At 43.8% G+C, this 21,652-nt stretch overlaps 2 protein-coding genes across 13 annotated transcripts in view; both read right to left on the bottom strand.

Annotated features, from left to right (window-relative positions):
• LRCH3 (leucine rich repeats and calponin homology domain containing 3) overlaps window positions 1–6,552 on the bottom strand; it is a 112,059-nt gene extending 105,507 nt beyond the window's left edge. For all 11 annotated transcript variants that reach the window (XM_072996342.2, XM_078389736.1, XM_072996347.2 and 8 more), the window contains exon 1: window positions 6,232–6,552. In XM_072996342.2, the coding sequence (XP_072852443.2) occupies window positions 6,232–6,520 (289 nt within the window). In that variant the 5' untranslated portion in view covers window positions 6,521–6,552. The remainder of the gene's footprint in view (window positions 1–6,231) is intronic.
• A 6,236-nt stretch (window positions 6,553–12,788) lies between these two features.
• The window catches only part of FYTTD1 (forty-two-three domain containing 1), a 29,713-nt gene continuing 20,849 nt past the window's right edge, over window positions 12,789–21,652 (bottom strand). For both annotated transcript variants that reach the window (XM_078389733.1, XM_020811245.3), the window contains 5 exons: window positions 19,786–19,882; window positions 18,794–18,855; window positions 17,321–17,395; window positions 16,922–17,048; window positions 12,789–14,628 (listed from right to left, as the gene is read on the bottom strand). In XM_078389733.1, the coding sequence (XP_078245859.1) occupies window positions 14,533–14,628; window positions 16,922–17,048; window positions 17,321–17,395; window positions 18,794–18,855; window positions 19,786–19,882 (457 nt within the window). In that variant the 3' untranslated portion in view covers window positions 12,789–14,532. The remainder of the gene's footprint in view (window positions 14,629–16,921; window positions 17,049–17,320; window positions 17,396–18,793; window positions 18,856–19,785; window positions 19,883–21,652) is intronic.

Genomic DNA, 21,652 nt, shown 5'->3' with positions numbered 1-21,652 from the left:
CTGTATTCTTGATCCCCTGAAGCTTCCATAGCAGTTTCAAGGGAAGCCCCACATAGAGTGCAGTGCAGCAGTCAATTTTTGAGATTACCAGTGTGCAGACCTTCCTCAGGTCATGCATTAATATCTTGTAGATACTGCAGAAAAATGGTGGTGGCTGTGCCAGACTTGATTCTAAGAGGTGAGTCAGAATTTTCCGGACTGTCATTTATAATTCTGCGGCACTATCCTCAAGATACTGGTGCATGGTCTGAAGAAATGGACTTGACCCATGAAAGCTTGCTGATCATTTCATATTTTTTGTGGTCTAATTACAGTTACCACCTTATCCTGCATTTGTATTGTGTAAGGACCATCCAGCTTTCTTTGTGTGTATTTTTTAGTTGAAGAAAAAGCAGTTATTAAAAAGTTACTAAAGGAAGCAGTGCACACAAGCTCTTTTTAGTAGTCAGGGAAAGAAAAGATGGTCAACCAGACAGAGACCTCAATAGTACATTAGAGACAGAAACAAAGAAAAGCCTTTTCACAGTTTCACCTTTATTATAATTTAAAATGGGATCAGAAAGCCTCTACCACAAATATAGCTTCCATGAAATCTGGGAGGATTAAAATGGTATATTTTAAAAAAAAACTAAAAATTGGATTTTTAAATTTAAAATCAAATCTTTATTTTAATGAAATGCTGTTGGAGGAAAAATTTATCTAAAGATAGTTTTCCACTTAAAATACATGATAATTCAAAGGGCTTTCAGCATGAAATGGAACTTAAGTTATGCAGCATGAAGCTGTATATTCATGCAATTTTTACATTTTTGGTAAACTAATTCAGTTAATCCGTGTTATCCAAGCTGAGATAACATCCACTTTTTCACAGCAAAAATGGAATAAACGAAAGTTAAAGAAAAAGACTTTAATCCCATTGTTGTTCTGCAAATCCATGTATAAACAATGAACACATTACCTTAAATGCTGGGTTTGAAGATTGTTTGGAGTGAACTACATCTGTACCAGGCTATAAGTGTGAGGAGGGAGGGGCAAGCAGTAAAAATGAAAGTGAAACCTTCTGAACAGCTTACAAATCTTGGGATCTTTGTGTACATAGCTTGAAGTTCTTTATTCCCTCCTTTGAGGAGCAAATGGCAGCAGGCCGTAAAAGAGACCCTGTCCGACTCCAAAGATTAAACATTAAAATTACCAGCAAGAATGACTCTTTACATTTAAAAATCATGATTTAAATCGAGTCTTACTGACGAGCAATTTAAATCGGAATTTAAACTGACCTGATTTAAATCAATTCCCCCCCCTGCATGAAATCTTTTGTATCCAAAAGACTTTGTTCTCCAAGTCCCAAAGAAACGTTGTACTACTTTAAATAGTTCTACTAAGCCTGATCTGTAGACTAACAGTAACCTTGTTACTGTAGTAAGTTCCCAAGAGTTACTAGCCTACATTTTTTAATTAGACCACATGTAGCTAATTTAAAGAAGAGGCAAGGTGGGTGGGTGGGTGGGGTACATCCTTCTCTACCTTGTCACTGAAACGCAGTTCTTAGTTATTACAGATAACCACATAAGCAAGTATCAGCAAGTCTGACTGCCCAGTACAACTCTTCTGAATTGTACTAATGGTTACGCAGGTCTCTAATGAAGGTATTCTGCATGGACCATGTCTTCACCTAGTGCCAGCTACAACTATTTCATTCACCACTATGTGCTACTAGTATTCTACATTATTGTGAATTTCGTTGTATGGTATACTGTGTTTATACTTACAATGACAATAAATTATATTATTATTATTATTATTATTATTATTATTATTATTATTATTATTATTATTATTATTATTATTATTATTATTATTATTATTATTATTATTATCACCACTCCATGTTACTGCAAGGTCTATGTAACGAAGCAAACACGTGATTGGCTGTTGTAGGTTTTTCGGGCTGTTTGGCTGTGTCCTGGAGGTTTTTCTTCCTAACGTTTCGACAGTCTATGTGGCCGGCATCTTCAGAGGACAGGAGTTAAGAAAAGAGTTCTACATTATCACCACTCCATGTTCTAACTCCTGTCCTCTGAAGATGCCGACCACAGAGACTGGCGAAACATTAGCAAGAAAAACCTCCAGAAAACGGCTGAACAGCCCAAAAAACCTACAAGAACCATTGGATATCGGCTGTGAAAGCCTTTGAGAAAACGTGATTATCTAGTTTTTTGAAAGGGCAGGAGGACAGCAATAAAGATTGAGGCCAAAGCTTGATAAAGCAATAGTAAAAATGGGGTTAGAGTAAGAAGCTTAATTCTCTTCCTTGTCAGTTCACATTTAATTGACATGTTATGCATCAGAAAGCATTAAGCAGTTTTACGCAAGTGCTGCTTATACTGCTATCTTCCATTTATTTACTCAGACCTCACTGAATTTCCCTCATCAGCATCTCCATATAGGACTAGAGGAATCACAGCTAACTATTGTTCACTGCCTTGTACAGTAGTGCTTCATTAAGCTGTTTTGTTTTTATATTTCTGCTCAGGAAAGATTCCATAAAATGTATTATCTAAGTATTCTTCCTATTGCTAGTATTCTTATTTCCAAGTGCCCGACATCGGAAAACCCACAAAAAGGAAACGGCTGGTACAAAATTGTGTAGCCGGTCAACTAATATCTCTGCGTCCAATAATCTCTTCCTGTAGAAAAAAGACTGCATTTTATAATTCAGCTCCACAGGAGCATACACTACTTAAATTTACAAAACATTTTGCCTGAAACTTTGTATTTCAATTCGTATGGAATTTGTCCACAATTCTGGCTTACAACAACACAGCAGGAGGAACAGAGCCTGTCACCACCCTTTTCCACAAAGGTGTTATGTAAGAGCAATGCCCATTCACCTCAAATTTCCTTTTGTGCACTGATAATATCTGACATTTTAAAATTGGGGATGAGGTCATAATGGGTTAAATACATTATATTTTATTCCAAACAGCATAGTAAATGAAAAAAAAAACAAACAAACAAACACATAAGCACTGGTTGATTTTAAAGGGTTACAGCAGACAAGAACAGATTTTTTTAACCATACTACATTATGCTGCAAATCTAGCCAGAAGTGATCTAATTTATGAGCCAAGCAGTGAAGCCTGATTATCTGTAGTGCCAACCTTAAATATATTTAACAGGAATGCTAAGTGCATTCAAAATTACAATGGAGACACATTTCACCCATTTTTTATGATTTATATTAGATATTTAAGTAACAGTTCAGAATGGCTGCAGTCATTAAGGGTGTGAGCTATGAACCAGAAACCTCCCCAGATCAAATCTCAGCTCAGGCAGCTCCACTCACTAGGGATCTCAGGCAAGCCCCTCCCCATCAGGTCCAGCCCCTCCCTGCCTGTCAGGGCGGTGCTTAGATTACCAAGAATAAATCTTCAATGCCTTGAGTACTGACTGGAAGAAAAATGCTAATGCTAGCTTTATTCAAAGGCATGTGGCTTTGGGTATTTTACTAGATTTCTCAGTTTTCTTGCAGGAGGCTCCAATAGTAATCGACTGTAATTATACCAGAACAAGCTTATGATTCATTATTCAACAATCACAATGTTTACACCAGTCATCTGAACGTGAAAAATGTGTTCCAGTATCCATGTTGAACAATCTTTATCCACTATTATTACCAAATTGTCCTGCTGAAAGTGATTCAGGAAGATTACACACAACTGAACTGGTTATGAACCCAGGTCCCTCAGATTTGTAACCTAGATATTTTCAAGATGGATCTTCTTGCAGCAGGGTGCCGTTTTAAAAACATTATTTTTACATTTTTTTTCAATAATATTGTCAGTTTCAAAAGTTTGAATATATGTATGGTACCATCTGAATCTGACAATGGAGATTCTGAAAAGAATTCATAACATTCACAAATCAGGGGGATCTGATTTAAAACATGATTGAAATTTTAAAAATTGGATTGTTGACAACTTAAATCAAAAATATCATTGATTTTTATCCACCTTGTTCATAATCAGCACTTCGAGTCATAATTACATGTCAAATCCTATGAAATAAACAATGTACTTCCGGTCACAAATTATATTCCTTCCTTTTTGATTATTCAACTTCACCCATCTGCATTCTATTCATTCCACGTAGTCCAGTTTGACAAGCTGTTCTCACTGAGAATGACCTCTAAATGCTTAAATCTATTTTGCATTATTTTAAATACTGACTGCCATGCTCAGACTCTACTTGCCTGTGTATGCACACTATGAAGCTCACAGTTACCAGTCTCCTAAGGCCACAATTAGGTAGAATGCTCAGCTATGCAAGAAACATCTATAATTTCACATTGACAGCAGGAGTTTGGGGGTCCTTTTCTTCTTTATTTTCTTGCATTCAGGACAACAGGGTTCCTATCCAGCCTCCAAGTCATCTCCACTTTTTGATTAAAGTGGCTTCTTCAATCATTCTCCTCATATCTCCAGCTCTAAATCTGATTTTGTACGTACACATGGCCAGTCCTCAACTGTTGCCTCTTTTTCTCTCTATGGATTTTTCCCAGCCCCTGTGTGTCTGTGAAATTCCTATTAAATCATTTGGGGGAAGTGAATCCTCTTTACTCTTTAGGCTTGCCAGAAAGTGGTACCACTCTTACAGGGGTGACTAAAAACAAGAACTTGGGAACTCCCATCATCCAATGAAGAAGAATCTTATTCTGCCAAAGCAAGTCCACACACCACACAGCCCTTTGTGTTTTGAACATCATCACCTTTTAAAAATTGCAGAGCTGGAAAGTGACCCTATGGATCATCGAATCCAGCTATTTTACATCATTTTAATTTGCAGGCAGCCAACTGTACACCAAGTTTGGCATTCAAGAAAAGCAGACTAAGTATTACAGTTGTAACAAAAAGAAAATAAAACTTTAGCACGTGTATTGCATCACCATGGAAGTGACTTCACAACACAAAGCAACAAAGTGCATTTTGCTAATTATTACCTTTTTAACTTCCACCTTTCCTTCTTTCTTGCTTTAGTCAAACAAACAGTAAGATTCCTGGCATAGGAACCTTTCACTTTTCTCTCTCAATATATGTAGTCAGGAACGACTATGGTCTGTCACACTGGGAGTATCTTCGAGCAGAAAGTCATGTTGGAATTGTTTTCATTTAACAAGCCTACCTAAACCTTGCGTAGACAAGATTTGGCCCCTCTCCTTCAACTTCTGCAAATCTTTTTCTTATTTCATTCTTTACTTGCACAAACAAGGAATGCCTTCTAAACACATGATGGGCAACCTGTTGAATCCTCTTACTTCTCACACAAAACTGTTTCCTTGTGGCCCCTGCCTTCCAACCCACCAAAGATTTGAGGGCAGGCTTTTTCAAAAATGACTCCAGAAGGACTTCCTCCCCTGTCAACCTCTTCTTCAGGACCGTTTCAAGCCTCGATCCTGATACCCTGGACCATTCCTGGGCTGGGTGTGTAGCCCAACACCTGGCTACACTGCACCCCAGGGTGGCCCACAGCAAAACCTCCAAGGGAGGAAGCCTGATGCCCTGCTTGTGCAAACCTTGGGCACACCCAGATTTAGTCCCCCTCGCCTTCTAGTTTTGCAAAGCCATTTTTCTTATTTTACTCTTTTATTTGCACTCGAACAAACAGGGAACGCGTACAAAACGCCGACTACGATCGACCTGTTGAATATTGAAATATTTCTTAAACCTGTGGCTCCTGAATCCAAGAGGGCAGGCTTTTTTTTTTTACAAAAAGGTCAGGAAATCCTCCTGGCAAGGAAGCCGGTGGTGGGGCTTCCTCCGAGCCTCCCCGAAACCTTTTCCTCCCAAGCAGAAGAGGGCCGGGCACACCCTGGCAGTTCACCTGCCGCCGTTCAAAGGTGGGGGGGGCTGTTATTTTAAATATTGTTATTTATTATTATGATCGTCGCCGCCGCCCCCGCCTGGGCCCCCCCCCACCGCGGGCCCGGCTCCTCAGGGCGGCCGGCAGCCAAAACCTCCCACGGGGAGGAAGCGGGATGCCGCCCTCCCTGTGCGCGCGCTCTCTCTCTCTCCCTGCTTCCTCGCGAGTAAAAGGAGGTCCTCGGGGCTCGCCAGCCCTCTCCCCTCAAGGAGCGCTGGGGGAGAGCTTGCTTTGCCCTCCTCTCAGGGAGACCTCCGCTCTCCTCACCCACCGACCCACCGTCCTGCCTGCCTGAGGGGGGCTCTTTCTCACCGGCCTGCGTGGTGTCGCTGAGGTCGTGGCCGGCGGCGCTGCCCCGCGGGTAGTCCCTCAGCTTCCTGCCGCTCAGGTTGAGGCTGCCGCTGGCCGCCGCCTCTTCCAGCGCCCGCTCCAACGAGCGCGTCCACGACGACGGGCCCGCCGCCGCGCCGCCGGCCGCCAAGCTAGGGCCGGGGCCAGGGCCGCCAACGCCGCCGGACATCAGCGCCGACGACGAGCCCCCGACGGAGCAACCGCCGCCGCCGCCCTCAGACGCCGCGGCCGCCAGCGCCACCGCCGCCATTTCCCCGCCGCCCCCCTCGCCTCCCTCAGCGGCCTCGCCGCCACTGCGCAGGCGCCGCCGGCCCAAGAGCGGCGGAGCGGGAGAGCGCCTGCGCTGGAGGATAAGGGCGGAAGTGCCCCGTCCTAGGGCGATTCGGGGGAGGAATGCGCTTGCGCGCAGAAGGAGCAGGAGGACACGCAAGGGGGCGGGAGCTAGAGCGGGAGAAATTAAGGGATTTTTTCAAAAATAGTCTCTTGCAGCTTTACCAAGTGCCAGCCCCCCCCCAATTGAGTGTCCGTGGCTGAGCGGGGATTCGAACCCAGACCTCCTCCCGAGTCCTATTCTGTCCACTACACCCCCCACACTGGGAATCCAGACCAACGTTAGATTAACCTAATTTACAACTGGAAGCCAGCAAATTAATGGTTGCCTAGGTAGCTCGGTGACATTCCACCAGAGGAGGGGGTGAGTCCTATGTACTCTCAGGGATTCCTCAGACACCAGTCAGAATATCAACATGTCTTTTCCAGCCTCTGCATTGAGCTGTCAGAGTAGCAAGCTGGGGAGTTGTGATGGCAAGCTGCCAAACGTAGGTGGGGCAGACTTCTAATAGCTAGGATTCTGTTCAAAAAAATAGTCAAGAATGCTGGAAGGTCAGCATGCATTTCCTTTGCTGTCCAATTTGGGAGTTTAAGAAACTTTCCAAACGAGGCAGATGATGGGGTAGTGACGAAAGCAGTTCCCCCTCCTTTTCACCTACAGGAGCAAGGAGGTTGTGCCAAAGCAGGGGTTCCCAGCCAAGGGTCACCCGGGATGTTCTCGGGCTACCACTCCCAGAAACCGCCGGACAGCACAGCTGGTGGTGAAGGCTTTGGGGAGTTTTAGTCCAAGAATATCTGGGAACTGAAGGTTGGGAACCATTGTTCCAGAATTAACACCTGTGAATATCTCCTATCAAGGTATGCAACAGATCCAGATCCAGAGCTTGATTCTTACCCCCCCCCCCCCCGGGGTCCTTCAAAGGCCACACAGACATTAACAAAACAAATCAGAAGTGTCTAGAAGTCCACTTTTAGGTTTCAGAAACTTTTTTTGGTATTGAATCATGGGGGGGGGGGGGCTGTGATCTGTTTCAAGGATGAATTGAAATCCCTGGAGGCTTCCAGGATCATTCATTCACTTTTTGGGTTGGGAAAAATAGAGGGGCCTGACACAGAGTTGGAAGCTGCACACAAAGAAAAGCCTAGGCTGTACATACAGTACTTTGCTTGCCCTATGCCACGTGCAGAATGAATGACACTGCCTGATTGACTACTTGTTCACCCATCCGTTTGTGATTGTGAGGAGTCACCAAAACTGTGAACAGGATATGGCAGAGACACAGGGCCCCTTTTTCAGCCTGTGTAAGCAAAATATTCACTGCAAAAGTTCCTATATGTCACATTTTTGTTACAGCCTTGGACAAAATTAGCGTTCTGTGTTATTAAATCACCAACAAAGCCTTCTAGAACACGGGTCTTTGTGGATTCCATCTACCACTTTCCTCACTCCGCCTGCGTTCATCTGACTTGCGTGATGTCTGCAACATACTGCATTGTCTGGGCCCGCTTTGATCTGCCAGGTATGGACTGCTACGAATTCTGATAACAGCCCTTTTCAAGATCAAAGTGTGGAAACAGGCTTGAAGAATAACAGACATAACTTTTTTTTTAAAATGTCACCGCATATTGGCTTCATGCTATGGAAATCTCCCATTTATTTTGTTTATAACACAAAGCCTCCATCCACCACCATCTCCTTTACAAACTTACTTATTTTCCTGCCATGTGCTGGAATCAAAGAGGGCGCAGCTTTCTTTTTCTCTGCCAGCCGCATACCAAAAAGCAGTCTTATACAACACAGGCATACCATTCTTATCTGCTTTACACGTTTTCCAGATGCAGGAAAATACAAGGGACAGTCTCTGTTTGTTTGTTTGTGGCAACTTTTAAGGAGAGGGGTACCAGATGTAGGCCGGGCAAAGATACAGGAAAAGTAAATTCAGATAACAGTTAATCTGCTTTTGTGACCACTACCATCTAACCCTCATAATTTACACCTTGGTTAGGCATCCTTCAGTCTCGAAAGACTATGGTAGCGTGCTCTGTGTGGAGGACTTGGAACAGCGTCTAGTGTGGCTGAGGAGGCCAATTCGAGAGTGACAATCCCTTCCACACTGAAGACAGATCCAATCTGTCCCCTGTCCAGCTCCCTGGTTTTGCTGCTTTTGTGATTTCCTGTTTGCCTCGGCCTGCTGGGCAAGGGTCGCTTCAAATTGGGAGAGGCCACGATGCAGTGCCTGCCTCCAGGCTGAACGCTCAGATGTCAGGGTTTCCCATCTGTTGAGGTCTATTCCTAAGGCCTTCAGATCTCGCTTGCAGACGTCCTTGTATCGCAGCTGTGGTCTCCCTCTGGGGCGATTTCCCTGCACTAATTCTCCATACAGGAGGTCCTTTGGAATCCGACCATCAGCCATTCTCACGACGTGCCCAAGCCAACGTAGACGTCGCTGCTTCAGCAATGTATTCATGCTGAAAATTCCAGCTCGTTCTAGGACTACTCTGTTTGGGACTTTGTCCTGCCAGGTGATGCCAAAAATCCGTCGGAGGCAACGCATATGGAACGTGTTCAGCTTCCTCTCCTGCCGTGCACAAAGGGTCCAGGACTCGCTGCAGTACAGGAGTGTGCTTAGGACACAGGCTCTATAGACTTGGATCTTTGTATGTGTCGTCAGCTTCTTATTGAGCCATACTCTCTTTGTGAGTCTAGAGAACATGGTGGCTGCTTTGCCAATGCGTTTATCCAGCTCGACATCCAGAGAGAGGGTGTCAGAGATGGTTGAGCCAAGGTACACAAAGTCATGAACAACCTCCAATTCTTGTGTAGAGATGGTAATGGAAGGAGGTGAGTCCACGCCCTGGCCCATGACTTGTGTTTTCTTCAGGCTGATTGTTAGTCCAAAGTCTTGGCAGGCCTTGCTGAAACGATTCATGAGTTGTTGGAGGTCTTCAGCAGAGTGGGCAACGATGGCTGCATCATCTGCGAAGAGGAAGTCCCGCATGCATTTCAGTTGGACTTTGGTCTTCGCTCTCAATCTGGAGAGATTAAAGAGCTTTCCGTCTGATCTAGTCCGGAGATAGACACCCTCGGTTGCAGTTCCAAAGGCATGCTTCAGCATGACAGCAAAAAAGATCCCAAAAAGTGTTGGTGCGAGGACACAGCCCTGTTTCACTCCGCTTCGGATGTCGAAGGGGTCTGATGTTGAGCTGTCAAAAACTACAGTGCCTTTCATTCCCTCATGGAAAGATCTGATGATGTTAAGGAGACGAGGTGGACATCCAATCTTGGGAAGTATTTTAAAAAGGCCATCCCTGCTAACCAGATCAAATGCTTTTGTAAGGTCTATGAAGGCCACTAAGAGCGGCTGTTGTTGTTCCCTGCATTTCTCCTGCAGCTGTCGGAGGGAGAATACCATGTCAGTGGTGGATCTATTAGCTCGAAATCCGCACTGTGATTCTGGATAGACTCTGTCTGCAAGCACCTGGAGCCTCTTCAGAACAACACGGGCAAGCAGCTTCCCTACAACGCTAAGAAGAGAGATGCCACGGTAGTTATTGCAGTCACCCCTGTCTCCTTTGTTCTTGTACAATGTGACAATGTTTGCATCCTTCATGTCCTGTGGTACTCCACCTTCCCTCCAGCAGAGACAAAAGATTTCGTACAGTTCAGTGGTGATGATCTCCTTACAGCATTTCAGCACTTCAGCAGGGATGTTATCCTTTCCAGGTGCCTTGCCGGAGGCGAGGGAGTCCAAGGCCGCTTTTATTTCTGCTAGGGTTGGTTCGCTGTCCAGCTCTTCCAAGACAGGTAGGCACTCAATGTTATTTAATGCTTCTTCGGTTACTACATTCTCTCTGGAATATAGCTCAGAGTAGTGCTGTACCCAGCGTTCCATCTGCTGTGCTCGGTCCTGGATGAGCACACCTGTAGCAGACTTCAAGGGAGCAGATTTCTTCTGTATTGGACCTAAGGCCTGCTTGATACCGTCATACATTCCTTTGATGTTACCTGTGTCCGCTGCTAACTGTATATGAGAGCTGAGCTGGAGCCAATAGTCGTTGGAGCATCTCCTGGCAGCCTGTTGGACTTGGCTGCGGGCAGCTCGAAGAGCTTGCAAGTTGTACTCGCTAGGACAGGCTTTGTATGCTGCTAGTGCTCTTCTCTTAACCTCGATGGCTGGCATTAACTCCTCTGAATGGGCTTCGAACCAGTCAGCCACCTTTTGGGTCTTCTTGCCAAAGGTGGACAAGGCGGTGTTATAGACAGTGTTCTTGAAGTGTTCCCATCGTTCAGGTGCATTTGCAGTAGCCGGACCTGGAAGGGCTTCCTCAAGTGCTTGGGCAAATTCTTTCACTTTTCTTTGATCGCGAGTCTTGCTGATGTCAATACGTGGTCTTCCTTCCTTTTTCGTGTGATATACTCTCTTTGTTCGCAGTTTTACTCTACTACACACCAGGGAGTGATCAGTATCACAATCAGCACTCTGGTAACTGCGTGTGATCGTAATACTAGGAAGGCTGGAACGTCTAGTGAGGATTAGATCGAGCTGATGCCAATGCTTGGATCTTGGATGTCTCCAGGAAACTCTGTGTTGCAGCTTCGTGTTAAAGAATGTGTTGCTGACGCAAAGACCATAATGGCAGCAAAGCTCCAGCAAGCGCTGGCCATTTTCATTCATCTTTCCAATGCCAAAGCGACCTAGACAAGTGGGCCAAGAATTATGATCAGCACCAACTCTAGCGTTAAAGTCTCCAAGAATGAACAGTGCCTCTCTTTCAGGGACTTTTTTGATAGCAGCTGCCAGATCGTCATAGAATTTGTCTTTCACTTCTGGAGTGGATGACAGTGGACCTAGAAAGGTCCAAAATACATGGGCGAGTAGCTCTGTATCTAATCTATCCCAGGCAAAGCTATGAGTGGAAGAACTGGGCTCGTAAAGCCTCGGAGATAAAAGAATGACATTTCCCGTTAGTCTTTGAGCTGCTTTAAGTGGGATATAGATTAGTCGTGATCAGATCTCAGACAACACAGCAAGCTGACAATAAAGAAGCTTGGAAGTATCTTCAGTGAGATTTCTAGGACCTCTCCTATTTAATCAATAATTAGGCACAACATCAAAAAAACTAAGATCCTGGCCACTGGTCCCATCACTTCCTGGCAAATAGAAGGAGAAGATATGGAGGCAGTGACAGATTTTACTGTCCGCAAAGTCAAAGCTATGGTTTTTCCAGTAGTGATGTATGGAAGTGAGAGCTGGACCATAAAGAAAGCTGACCGCCGAAGAATTGATGCTTTTGAACTGTGGTGCTGGAGGAGGCTCTTGAGAGTCCCCTGGACTGCAAGGAGAAGAAACCTATCCGTTCTGAAGGAAACCAACCCTGAGTGTTCCCTGGAAGGGCAGATCTTGAAGCTGAGGCTCCAATCCTTTGGCCATCTCATGAGAAGAGAAGACTCCCTGGAAAAGACCCTGAGGTTGGGAAAGTGTGAGGGCAAGAGGAGAAGGGGACGACAGGATGAGATGGTTGGACAGTGTCATTGAAGCGACCCACATGAATTTGACCAAACTCCGGGAGGCAGTGGAAGACAGGAGGGCCTGGCGTGCTCTGGTCCATGGGGCCACAAAGAGTCAGACACGACTTAATGACTAAACAACAAGACATTAAAAAAAAAAAAGAACTGAAGAAAAGTATCTTCTTCAGAAGCAGTGACTGCTTTCTTTCATTTAAAAAGCTCTATTTTATTAAAATGATCATCTGTGCTTTTTATTATGTGCTGTGAAGTTGCACCCAAATTTGGGTGAACTCAATAGGGTTTTCAGCATAGGGGAGGTATTTTTAGTGGTTTTACCACTGCCAAACCCACAGTCAGCTTACATGGCTGAGCAGGATTTGAACCCAGGTCTCCCGAGTCCTAGTTTGTCACTCTGTTCCACTACACCACACTCGCTCACCCATCTATGCATACGGCACATCTATTAAGGAGTCATTTTTAAGCCAGTGAATTTTCCAATAATGTTCTCTGAATGTGAGTTCAGCATATTTTCAAAAAGCACGCCTTGGGGAACAATAGCGTCCTGACAACTGATCCTTCTATTCCAGATTGCTTCTGACATGGATGAAAAAGAATTACTAATTCATTCTATGTGGAATACAAAGAGTTATAAAATTCAGTTCCAGATACACACAGCCGCAAACTTGTAACATTTTTATTTTTAAAAAAGTTTTGACAGCTTTAGAATAGATCAAACTGTATTAACTTCTCAAAAAGAAAATACCAAAAGGTACAGTTTTAAAGCATATTCTCCTTAAATACAAACTAGCTCTCTTGAGATGCATTGCATCAATGTTTTGCATCCATGTTGATGCAAAAGGATTTTATTCTTTTTTTATTTTTTATTTATTTTTAGTTGCATCCTGGTGGAAATCTAATACAGGATGACGATCAGCATTCTGCCTACTTCAATTCTAATGGATTTCTTCAACAGAACATCAACTAACATAGTAAAAAAAAACTTTATATTCCAAATGTTATTCTATTGCAAAGTTACTGAAGAATTAAAAACAAGAACCTGAACAATAAATTGTCATGGATACATGACTGTTTTAAACTGCTCTGAGGAAGGCCCACTACTGTCAAAGAGATCTTTATCTTGAATGCTACAATAAACTAATTGCTTGGGATTTTTTTTTTAATAGGAAAAAAAGATACTGTGTTAAACGCACTAGGTTTCTGAGATGCAGCAAATCGTCTAGTATCCATTTATCTATCTGAGCATCAACGCTATAGACCGATTTAGTCCACAAAGTAGGCGACAGGCAATCCCACTGCTTTTGCTCGCGCTCTGAACATAGCTAATCTCAGTGAAGTCCGAAGGGGAAGCTTGGGGCTGCCTGACCCTTGCGGCCATCCTGAAAACCTTGACACAAGTTTTGAATTTAAAAAATCCAGTGCACGTTAAATGTAGGGGGTGTGCTGATATGTCAACTCCACCACTTCTGATCCCTTGAAACAACAGGAAAGTCCCTTGAATCCTTGTGATGCTCACCTGTTGAAACTACCGCTAAGTATAGGGGTCACAAAGTGCACATCTTTACAACACAACAGAGTAACATCCAAAATAATTTATCTGGCAACATTAAATGGTCACTAAAGCATAGTTTCCTCTAATGAAGACAGGAAGCAAACTGGCAGCTTAAAAACAAAGGAACAAAGGAAGCAGCAGGTAACCTAACTTGCATTGGCTTAAATTTTTACCCCACAGAGACCAATGTGTTCATTTCTTACGTGCAGGGACCAGATTCACGCTATGGTCCTACGAGAGGCCTCAAGCCTGCATGCTGTCACTTGAAAGTACGTGACAACAGCCTGTTACAGCTATGTGACTCTGCACTGTTCTTTTACTGCCCCAGTTTCCGAACATTTTGCACTCCAGTGTCAGGTGAACTGCAGCGTTTCAGAGTATCAAGGACCTTGCAGCTTAAGTAGCAGAAGTGCAACTGGAAGAAGGGCTGTGCTCCTCACCAGATTTATAGTAATGAAGTCATGGGCAGCAACCGGCAATCAAATAACGCACAAGTGGCTGCTTTGCAGTGGTGGGTGGCGCAATGAACAGCTGCCACATTAATTCCAACATCCACTGGGCCTTAAGAAACCAAGGTGATTCTATTGGTTTTTTCTCTTCTTCCTGGGACTGCATGGAGTTTAGTTTCCATCCAGGTAACATGACACTACTTATTACCTATACTGCATTTTCTCTTTTTTACGTTCCACTGTCATGGGAGGGTTGTGTTTCTTTTTAACTATTTAAAGTAAAACGAGTTTTAAAAAAAATATTCAGCTTCATCAACATCTTGACACAAGGTCCAACATATCCCATACTTTTCGGTTCACTGAGAATTCAGTTCCTTAGAAAGATGGGGTCTCTTGAACAAACCCTAGCCCACAGTTACAAAACGGCTGCCTTTGTTCTGAGAGAGGGCCGTCCTTTGTTCCTTCAGGATCCCAAAACGCTCATTGAGGGTCATGTTTGTCTGTAAGCAGAAAAGGCTATAGATTACTACATTTCCTCATTAGAAAGAGATTAGAAAACCACAAAGAGCAAAAATGATATTTTGCTAGTATTTCATCTACCCTCCTTGCCTTTATTTCTATTTATTTAAAATACAGTATTTGTCTACTATCCAGTAGCCAATCCCTGCAGCACAGTTTCAAAATCCACAGAAATAAACAATAGATAAAACCCCACATTGTATTAATAACAAATAACCCAGCCAAAATAAAACAACATTTAAAAAAATTAAAGAATAGAAAAATGCTGTGGCATCTTAAAGACCAACAGTGGTGCCTCGCTTTACGATTGCCCTGCATTATGACGAAACCGCTTTATGACAATCTTTTTGCAATCGCAAAACGATGGTTTAAATGGGGGACTTTCGCTTTGCAATGATCGGTTCCCTGCTTCGGGAACCGATTCTTCACAAAACGATGTTTTTTAAACAGCTGATCTGCGGTTTCAAAATGGCCGCTGGATAAATAAAATGGCTCCCTGCTGTGTTTAGGGACGGATTCCTCGCTATACAGGCAGCGAAAATGGCCGCTGTATGGAGGATCTTCGCTGGACGGTGAGTTTTAAGCCCATTGGAACGCATTGAAAGGTTTTCAATGCGTTTCAATGGGCTTTTTATTTTCGCTTTACGATGTTTCCGCTTAACGGTGATTTTCCTGGAACAGATTATTGCCGTTAAGTGAGGCACCACTGTATTTTACTGTGAGCTTTCATGGACAACTCTGCTTCTTCAGATAGGCAGAGGGACTTGTCCATGAACGTTCACTTTAAAATACAGCAGTTAGTCTTTAAGGTGCCACAACATTTTTCTCTTCCTTTTTTTTTTTAAAAAATCATTTGATTTTGCCTGACATGCTAGCGTAGACTAACATGGCTACCTCTTCTAAAACTCCAGCCAAAATAGTGCAGAAATCATATAGTAGGGCACCCTTATTCATGTGGGATCAGTTCCAAGCCCCCCACGGAGGTTGAAAAATGCAGATAATAGTGGACATCATTTTCATAGCCAACACTATATGTAACAGGGTTTCCGACTCTCTCTAGTTACCAATTCTGGTAACTTCATCTTTAGAAAGATGTATTTCCTGGCCTTTTGTTCTAATATTTTTAGACCATGGATAAGTGAATCAGCGGATACTGATCCTGCCGATAAGGGGATCCTGCTGTATCTGTTGAAGTATCAGTTGGAGGGTTCATATGATTGAAACAGGAGCTGGGACAAACTGTAATGGCCTGATAGGGATCTCAAGACCACATCAGTAAGGCTCAAAGGGTATGCAACTATGTGCCACCGTTTTCTGGCGGCCAAGCAGGAACAAAGGGAAGATAATTGCTTCTGTGGAACGTGATTGGGGAGGAATAGAAAGGAGGACCCAGTTCAAAAGGGTTGAGCAAAAAAAGGGTGGCTAACTGAGAAAACCTGGAAAGTACAGTGGTGCCTCGCTTAACGAGCGCACCGTTTGACAAATTCACATAGCGATCTATTTTTTTAGATCGCTAATGCGATCGCATTGCGATGTTTTAATAGGCAAAACATCGCATTGTGATGATCGGTAAGCGTTTCGATGTTTCTAAAACAGCTGATCGGCGGTTCCAAAATGGCCACCGCAAGTTTTTTTGCGCAGATTCCTCGCTTACTGAGGTGGCGAAAATGGCGGCACAATGGAGGATCTCCGCATAGCGGTGAGTTTGGGCCCCATAGGAACGCATTAAACGAAGTTTAATGCGTTCCTATGGATTTTTTAATTCCGTTTAGCGATGTTTCCAGATAGCGACGATTAATCTGGAATGGATTATCGTTGCTATCCGGGGCACCACTGTAATTCGAAGAAGAAACTTGGCAAGAGGGTTTTCACCACACTAGACAAGTTAAGCAAACATTGGAAAAAATCAGAAGAGAGGTGAAACAAAGGGAAGGGTGTTGCAAAAAAAAAATGTACAGGAGAGAAAAAGGAGCAATACAGGAAGGTTTCCTTTGTTTAAAAGAGAGGAATACGCTAGGTTTAGGGAATATAGCAAGTGAATGAGGATAGAGAAACAGCAACACTTTGAAATGAACGCTGTCTCGGGGACCGAACATCCATTTGGAATGTGCACATAGTTGAGAGCCATTTCAGAAAGAAAACCCACCACCTAGCAGTTTGATAGCAAGTTGTGAAGGGCAATAAAGAAGCCTAGGCTTCAGGTTGGAGGCCCGTGTTAACTGTCAACACCAGAACTGTTTTGTCGTGTATGTGGACTGGCTCAGAATAGCCCACCTGTTTCCCGACACTGTTGATGTCAAACTGCAATGGAACTCCTTTAGGAATCTTTTTCTCTTCCGACTGGTCCCTCTTCATGAGAAACGGAGGGATAGGAGTACTGGTTAGCCTTGGCTTCAAAGAACTGTTGGGCAGAAAAAACGTAATGGCACTTTGAATGGCTTTCAGCAGAAATGCGCATTTCCCCAGAAATTAAAACATAAGAGACCAAAGATGCAAGCCACAGCAATAACGAAGAGGGGTGGGTGGGGTGGGGGTCCAAATTATTAGGGCACAATTGGGAGGCTCCACTTCTATGCCGTATGAACAGTATCTCCTTCTGATCCCCCAACGATTCTCACCAACAAAGTTTGGGAAGAGGTTTTTTGTAATATATAATGAAGCCATTTTACTCACATGGGTTGTGGGACTGCACCAGGATTGTCAATCGATACTGTCAGGATTCCTCCATTTGTTGTGGATGTCCGCCACCTGGTTGGGGAGCAGAAGAACCCTTTATTAACACTATCTGGACATGAACCCCTCTGACATTCCATAACACAGATTTCTCCTTTGCTGAGACTTTTAGATTAAAGCGATCAGAATCTTGTTGGCGTTTGCATTAAGTTTGCACAATCTGCTGTGGCTCACTGCAAATAATAAGACATGTCGGGAAATGCCTGGGTTGGGCGCCCGGTCATGTACCAGATTTCACTACCAGGATGCACCCCGGCATCTTGTCACCTAGCTGAAAGCAGTTACGGCAAGTTATGGAAACCTTGGATAAAAACAAATGGGATTCTAGCCAAAAAGCTCCAAAGCACCAAACAACTGGCCCAAACAATAGAGCTGTGCAAACAACTAGTTCGAAATCCCTACTATGTTGTGTTAGCCAGATGAGAGTTGTAGTTTGACAACACATGGAGGGCCACCGTTTTCCTGTTCTCACCCACAGGAAAACTGCATTTTATTTTGCTTTTTCCTCATGACTATGCGGTGGTGGGGAGGTGCTTTCCCTGTTAGACTGATTTTTTTTAAAAAAATATTATTTGGTTGATTTACTGTGGATCGTCTGACTTTGTCCAGCTTTTCTGGAGAGGTTTTAAAGCAGTCTTTAGGGCTTGTGGATGAGTGGTTTAATGAAAGGACCAGAACACGAAAGACATGAAAATGAAAGAGGTGCCCGCCACCCACAAAGAAAACATTTTTACTGTGCACATTCCCAGTCAAAGTAACAGTTAAATCCTGTAGTGAGCAAGCCATTCCTGCCTTTTAGCTTAGGAAAGAGGAAGGGCAGAAAAATGTCAGGAGCACTGAGACCCCTCCCATTCTTCCTAATAGCTCAAACTTGTCACACGGTAGCTCACGGCCAGAAGCTCAGAGCCACCCACTCCCAAGTAAGGTTCTCCACAGCCTTCCACCAAGCAAGAAACGGTGACTTACACCTCTGCATGTTTCAGAAGGCATATCCATGAAATTCAATGGGACTCGCTCTCAAAGAAACATGCCCAGGACTACAGGCTCTCCTACGAGCCAAATTCTTTAACTACTTGCAGCAAGCAAGCTGCAAGCAAATGACGGATTCAGCTCCGGAAGTAGCAAGACATTTAGCAACCACATCTGAAGATTAGGAGATCACAAGGCACTCTGAATTAACACCAGGACAGGACTGTTTTCGGACACTCTCGCTCCTGCTGCAGCACCCCTGCCTCCTGCTTTCTAACATGATTTAAAAAAAGGCCACCACCCAAAGAGGACCAGAGGTTTCCAGTTGCCAGAATGAGTCACACGTCCACCATCTGGACAAAGCAGAGTAAACTAAAGCAGCAGTGAGAACATGCGTTTGTAAGGTCTTAGCGATTGTTCGGGTCAATTCAACTGAACACCTACGGGCGGGTTCTTTTAGCGCTCTGGTCATTCACGTCATCTTCTGGAAGGACTTGCGCTTGCACCTAGAGGTGAAAAAGACAAATTCAGCCATACTGACATCAAAAACAAGCAACCAGAATTATGTTGGTGGGAATGTTAAGACACAGAGAGAGAGAGAGAGAGAGCAGAGGAGGGGATTGCCACCACTCAGCAGTCCACTACGGCGGTCGTCGAGATCGCCAAAACAGCCAAGACCTTCCAATAAGTTTCTACAAGTATGCACAGAACTCCCTGCCTGACAGACTAGAGTCCAGGCAACCAATTAGTCTTAAGATATATGGGGGAGATACACATTTTCTGACAGTCCCTTTCTTCTGAATCCTCACTGCTGTGAACATAAGTAATACAAAAGCAGAGTCAAAAAATATCACAATAATCTCAAGGAGTAAAGAGACTGAGAAAGCTGTTGCTCCCACCCACCCTTGTTTTTCTGCACAGGGCTCCCTGCCTCGTTTTAGAACTGTCTGTGCCTTTGTTTCAAGCAGGGACAGTTCGAACCTCTCATGTTCACATCAGCTAAGTAAAATCAGAGCTGTAGCAACTTCTGTACCATTCAGAAGAGCGTGCATGGCTCACTCACTGTAAGCCAGTCCTCCAGCTCTTACATTTTTGTCTCAAAGTCTTGTAAACCCATGAACCAAGTCTATGCAAATCCCGTCTATCAACTCTGTATCCACAGAAAACTTGCAATTTTTAATACAGCTTTCCCACATCCTTGTGTTGTATCTTAAACATACAACATACCTAATAACAGCTGTTGATAGCTTATTAAAAACTGCACACTGACCTAACTCTTTCAGCAACATTGAGAAAACCTTAAGATATGCCGGTGTCTGAAGCAAAACACAGCAAAAGGTGATGTTAACCAACGTTATCTAGATTACTAACTATTTAGACCAAAGGGAAGAATGGAAGAATAATTGATAGCATAATTTCTATGTCTTCTACAGTACCTTCAGGCCTCTCCGGAAGAGGAATGTTGCTTGGCGTGTGTCTTTCTGCTGGTATAACTTACTTCCAATTCTGGCAGAAGGGGACTGTATATTATTTCTGTAAAAATTTATAAAGAATGATCGTCATTTCTATAAAGCCTCAGTCACTCTTACAGTGCAGCACAATGAACAGACAAGTTCTCTTGCTCCCAAGGAAATGACAGACAGAATTTTTGCCAGTAAAAGAAATAAAGGCAAAAGGTAGTGGCGACAAAAGGAATATTAGTAAGAACACTTAGTGGCAGAACACACCGTGGCTTCTCGTTAACGGCACTGGTAACAACGTACACAAGATAACAAGAGGATCAAGCAAATGCAGTAACAATCCTAAAAAGACGTCTAAGAGGACAAGTCACTGATCTGGAGTTAAGAAGGCAGGCTCCATGTTTTCTGTGTAAAGGCCCTTTTTCATGTAGAACCTATGTCCGGTTGGAGATGGCGCATGCTAGAGCAAGGTAGCCCCAGTTCTGGCTCACGAACAATACAATGCAAAATGTAACTGCTGCCAAATTCAATGTTATGATCCCATCCACCACTACAGCTGAAATCTGCATCGATATTGGCCTAATAAGGATCCAGTCACACCTTCTGCAAAGATCGTGGAATTGTCATTGATCACAAGCTGAACAGGAGCCAACCGTGTGATGTGGTTGCAAATAAAAGGCAAATACTATTTTAAGCTGCATTAACAGAAGTAGAGTCTCCAAATCCCATGAGGTACTAGCCCCCCTCTATTCGGCACTGGTTAGGCCTCACCTTGAGTATTGTGTCCAATTCTGGACACAGGAGTTCAAGAAAGATGCTGACAAATGGGAACAAATTCAGAGGAAAGCAACAAGGATGACCAGGGGACTGGAAACCAAGCCCTAGGAGGAAAGACTGAAAGAACTGAGAATGTTTAGCTCAGAGAAAATAAGACCTGGGGGGGGGGGGGAATGATGGCACTTTTCCAAGACATGAAAGGTAGTCCTACAGAGGAGGGGGAGGATCCGTTCTTGGTCATCCCTGAGTGCAGGACACACAACAATGGGCTCAAGTTACATGAAGCCAGATATCCAATGAATATCAGGAAAAAAACATCTTAACTGTTAGAGCAGTACGACAATGGAACAAATGACCTCAGGAGGTGGTGATTGCTCCAATGCTGGAGGCATTCAAGAGGAAACTAGACAGCCATCTGTCAGGTCTTCATGGATTTGTATTCCAGCCTTGAGCAGGGGATTGGCTTCAATGGCCCCTTCCAACTTCATTATTCTATGAAGTATTCACTTCCATCCCCCAAGTCTCAGTTTCTACTTGCAAGGGCCAAATATAAAATCAATACAGACCTATAGCAAAATATGTCGAAAGGTTACTGGATGAAGGATTCTGGGAGATGAACCTCTCAGAAACCACTTGGGTGCAGCTACATGACGGCTGTCCCTAAACGTCCCCATATAAAGGATCAGCACATCAACTTAGCTGAAAATGTTCCACATGATGATTTTCTTCCTCCAAGTGAAAAAGAGGAATTTGTGGTGCATGTTCTGCTCTTCTCTGAGAAAAACCTGAGATGACAGACAGGCTAGCTAAGATGTGGGGAAGGGGAGGAGGGATGTGATATTGGAGGAGGGATGTGATGTTGAGCATCTGGCTGAGAAACCCGGTTCAAAACAAAGGCCCCATGTGCTGGACGGATGACAGTGAAAGGAGACTGGGATCCACCATGTTAACATACAATGTAGATAGTGTTTTACTCACACTAAACCATGCAACAGATCAGAACCAGTAGGCATCAAGAGAGGAGAATGACCAGCAGTACAATTCTGTGCATGGCTAACTCTGAAGT

The sequence above is a fragment of the Pogona vitticeps genome, chromosome 3 (genome assembly GCF_051106095.1).
Source record: "Pogona vitticeps strain Pit_001003342236 chromosome 3, PviZW2.1, whole genome shotgun sequence".
Taxonomy (NCBI): Eukaryota; Metazoa; Chordata; class Lepidosauria; order Squamata; family Agamidae; genus Pogona; species Pogona vitticeps.
This window is presented reverse-complemented; position numbering and strand designations above follow the sequence as displayed.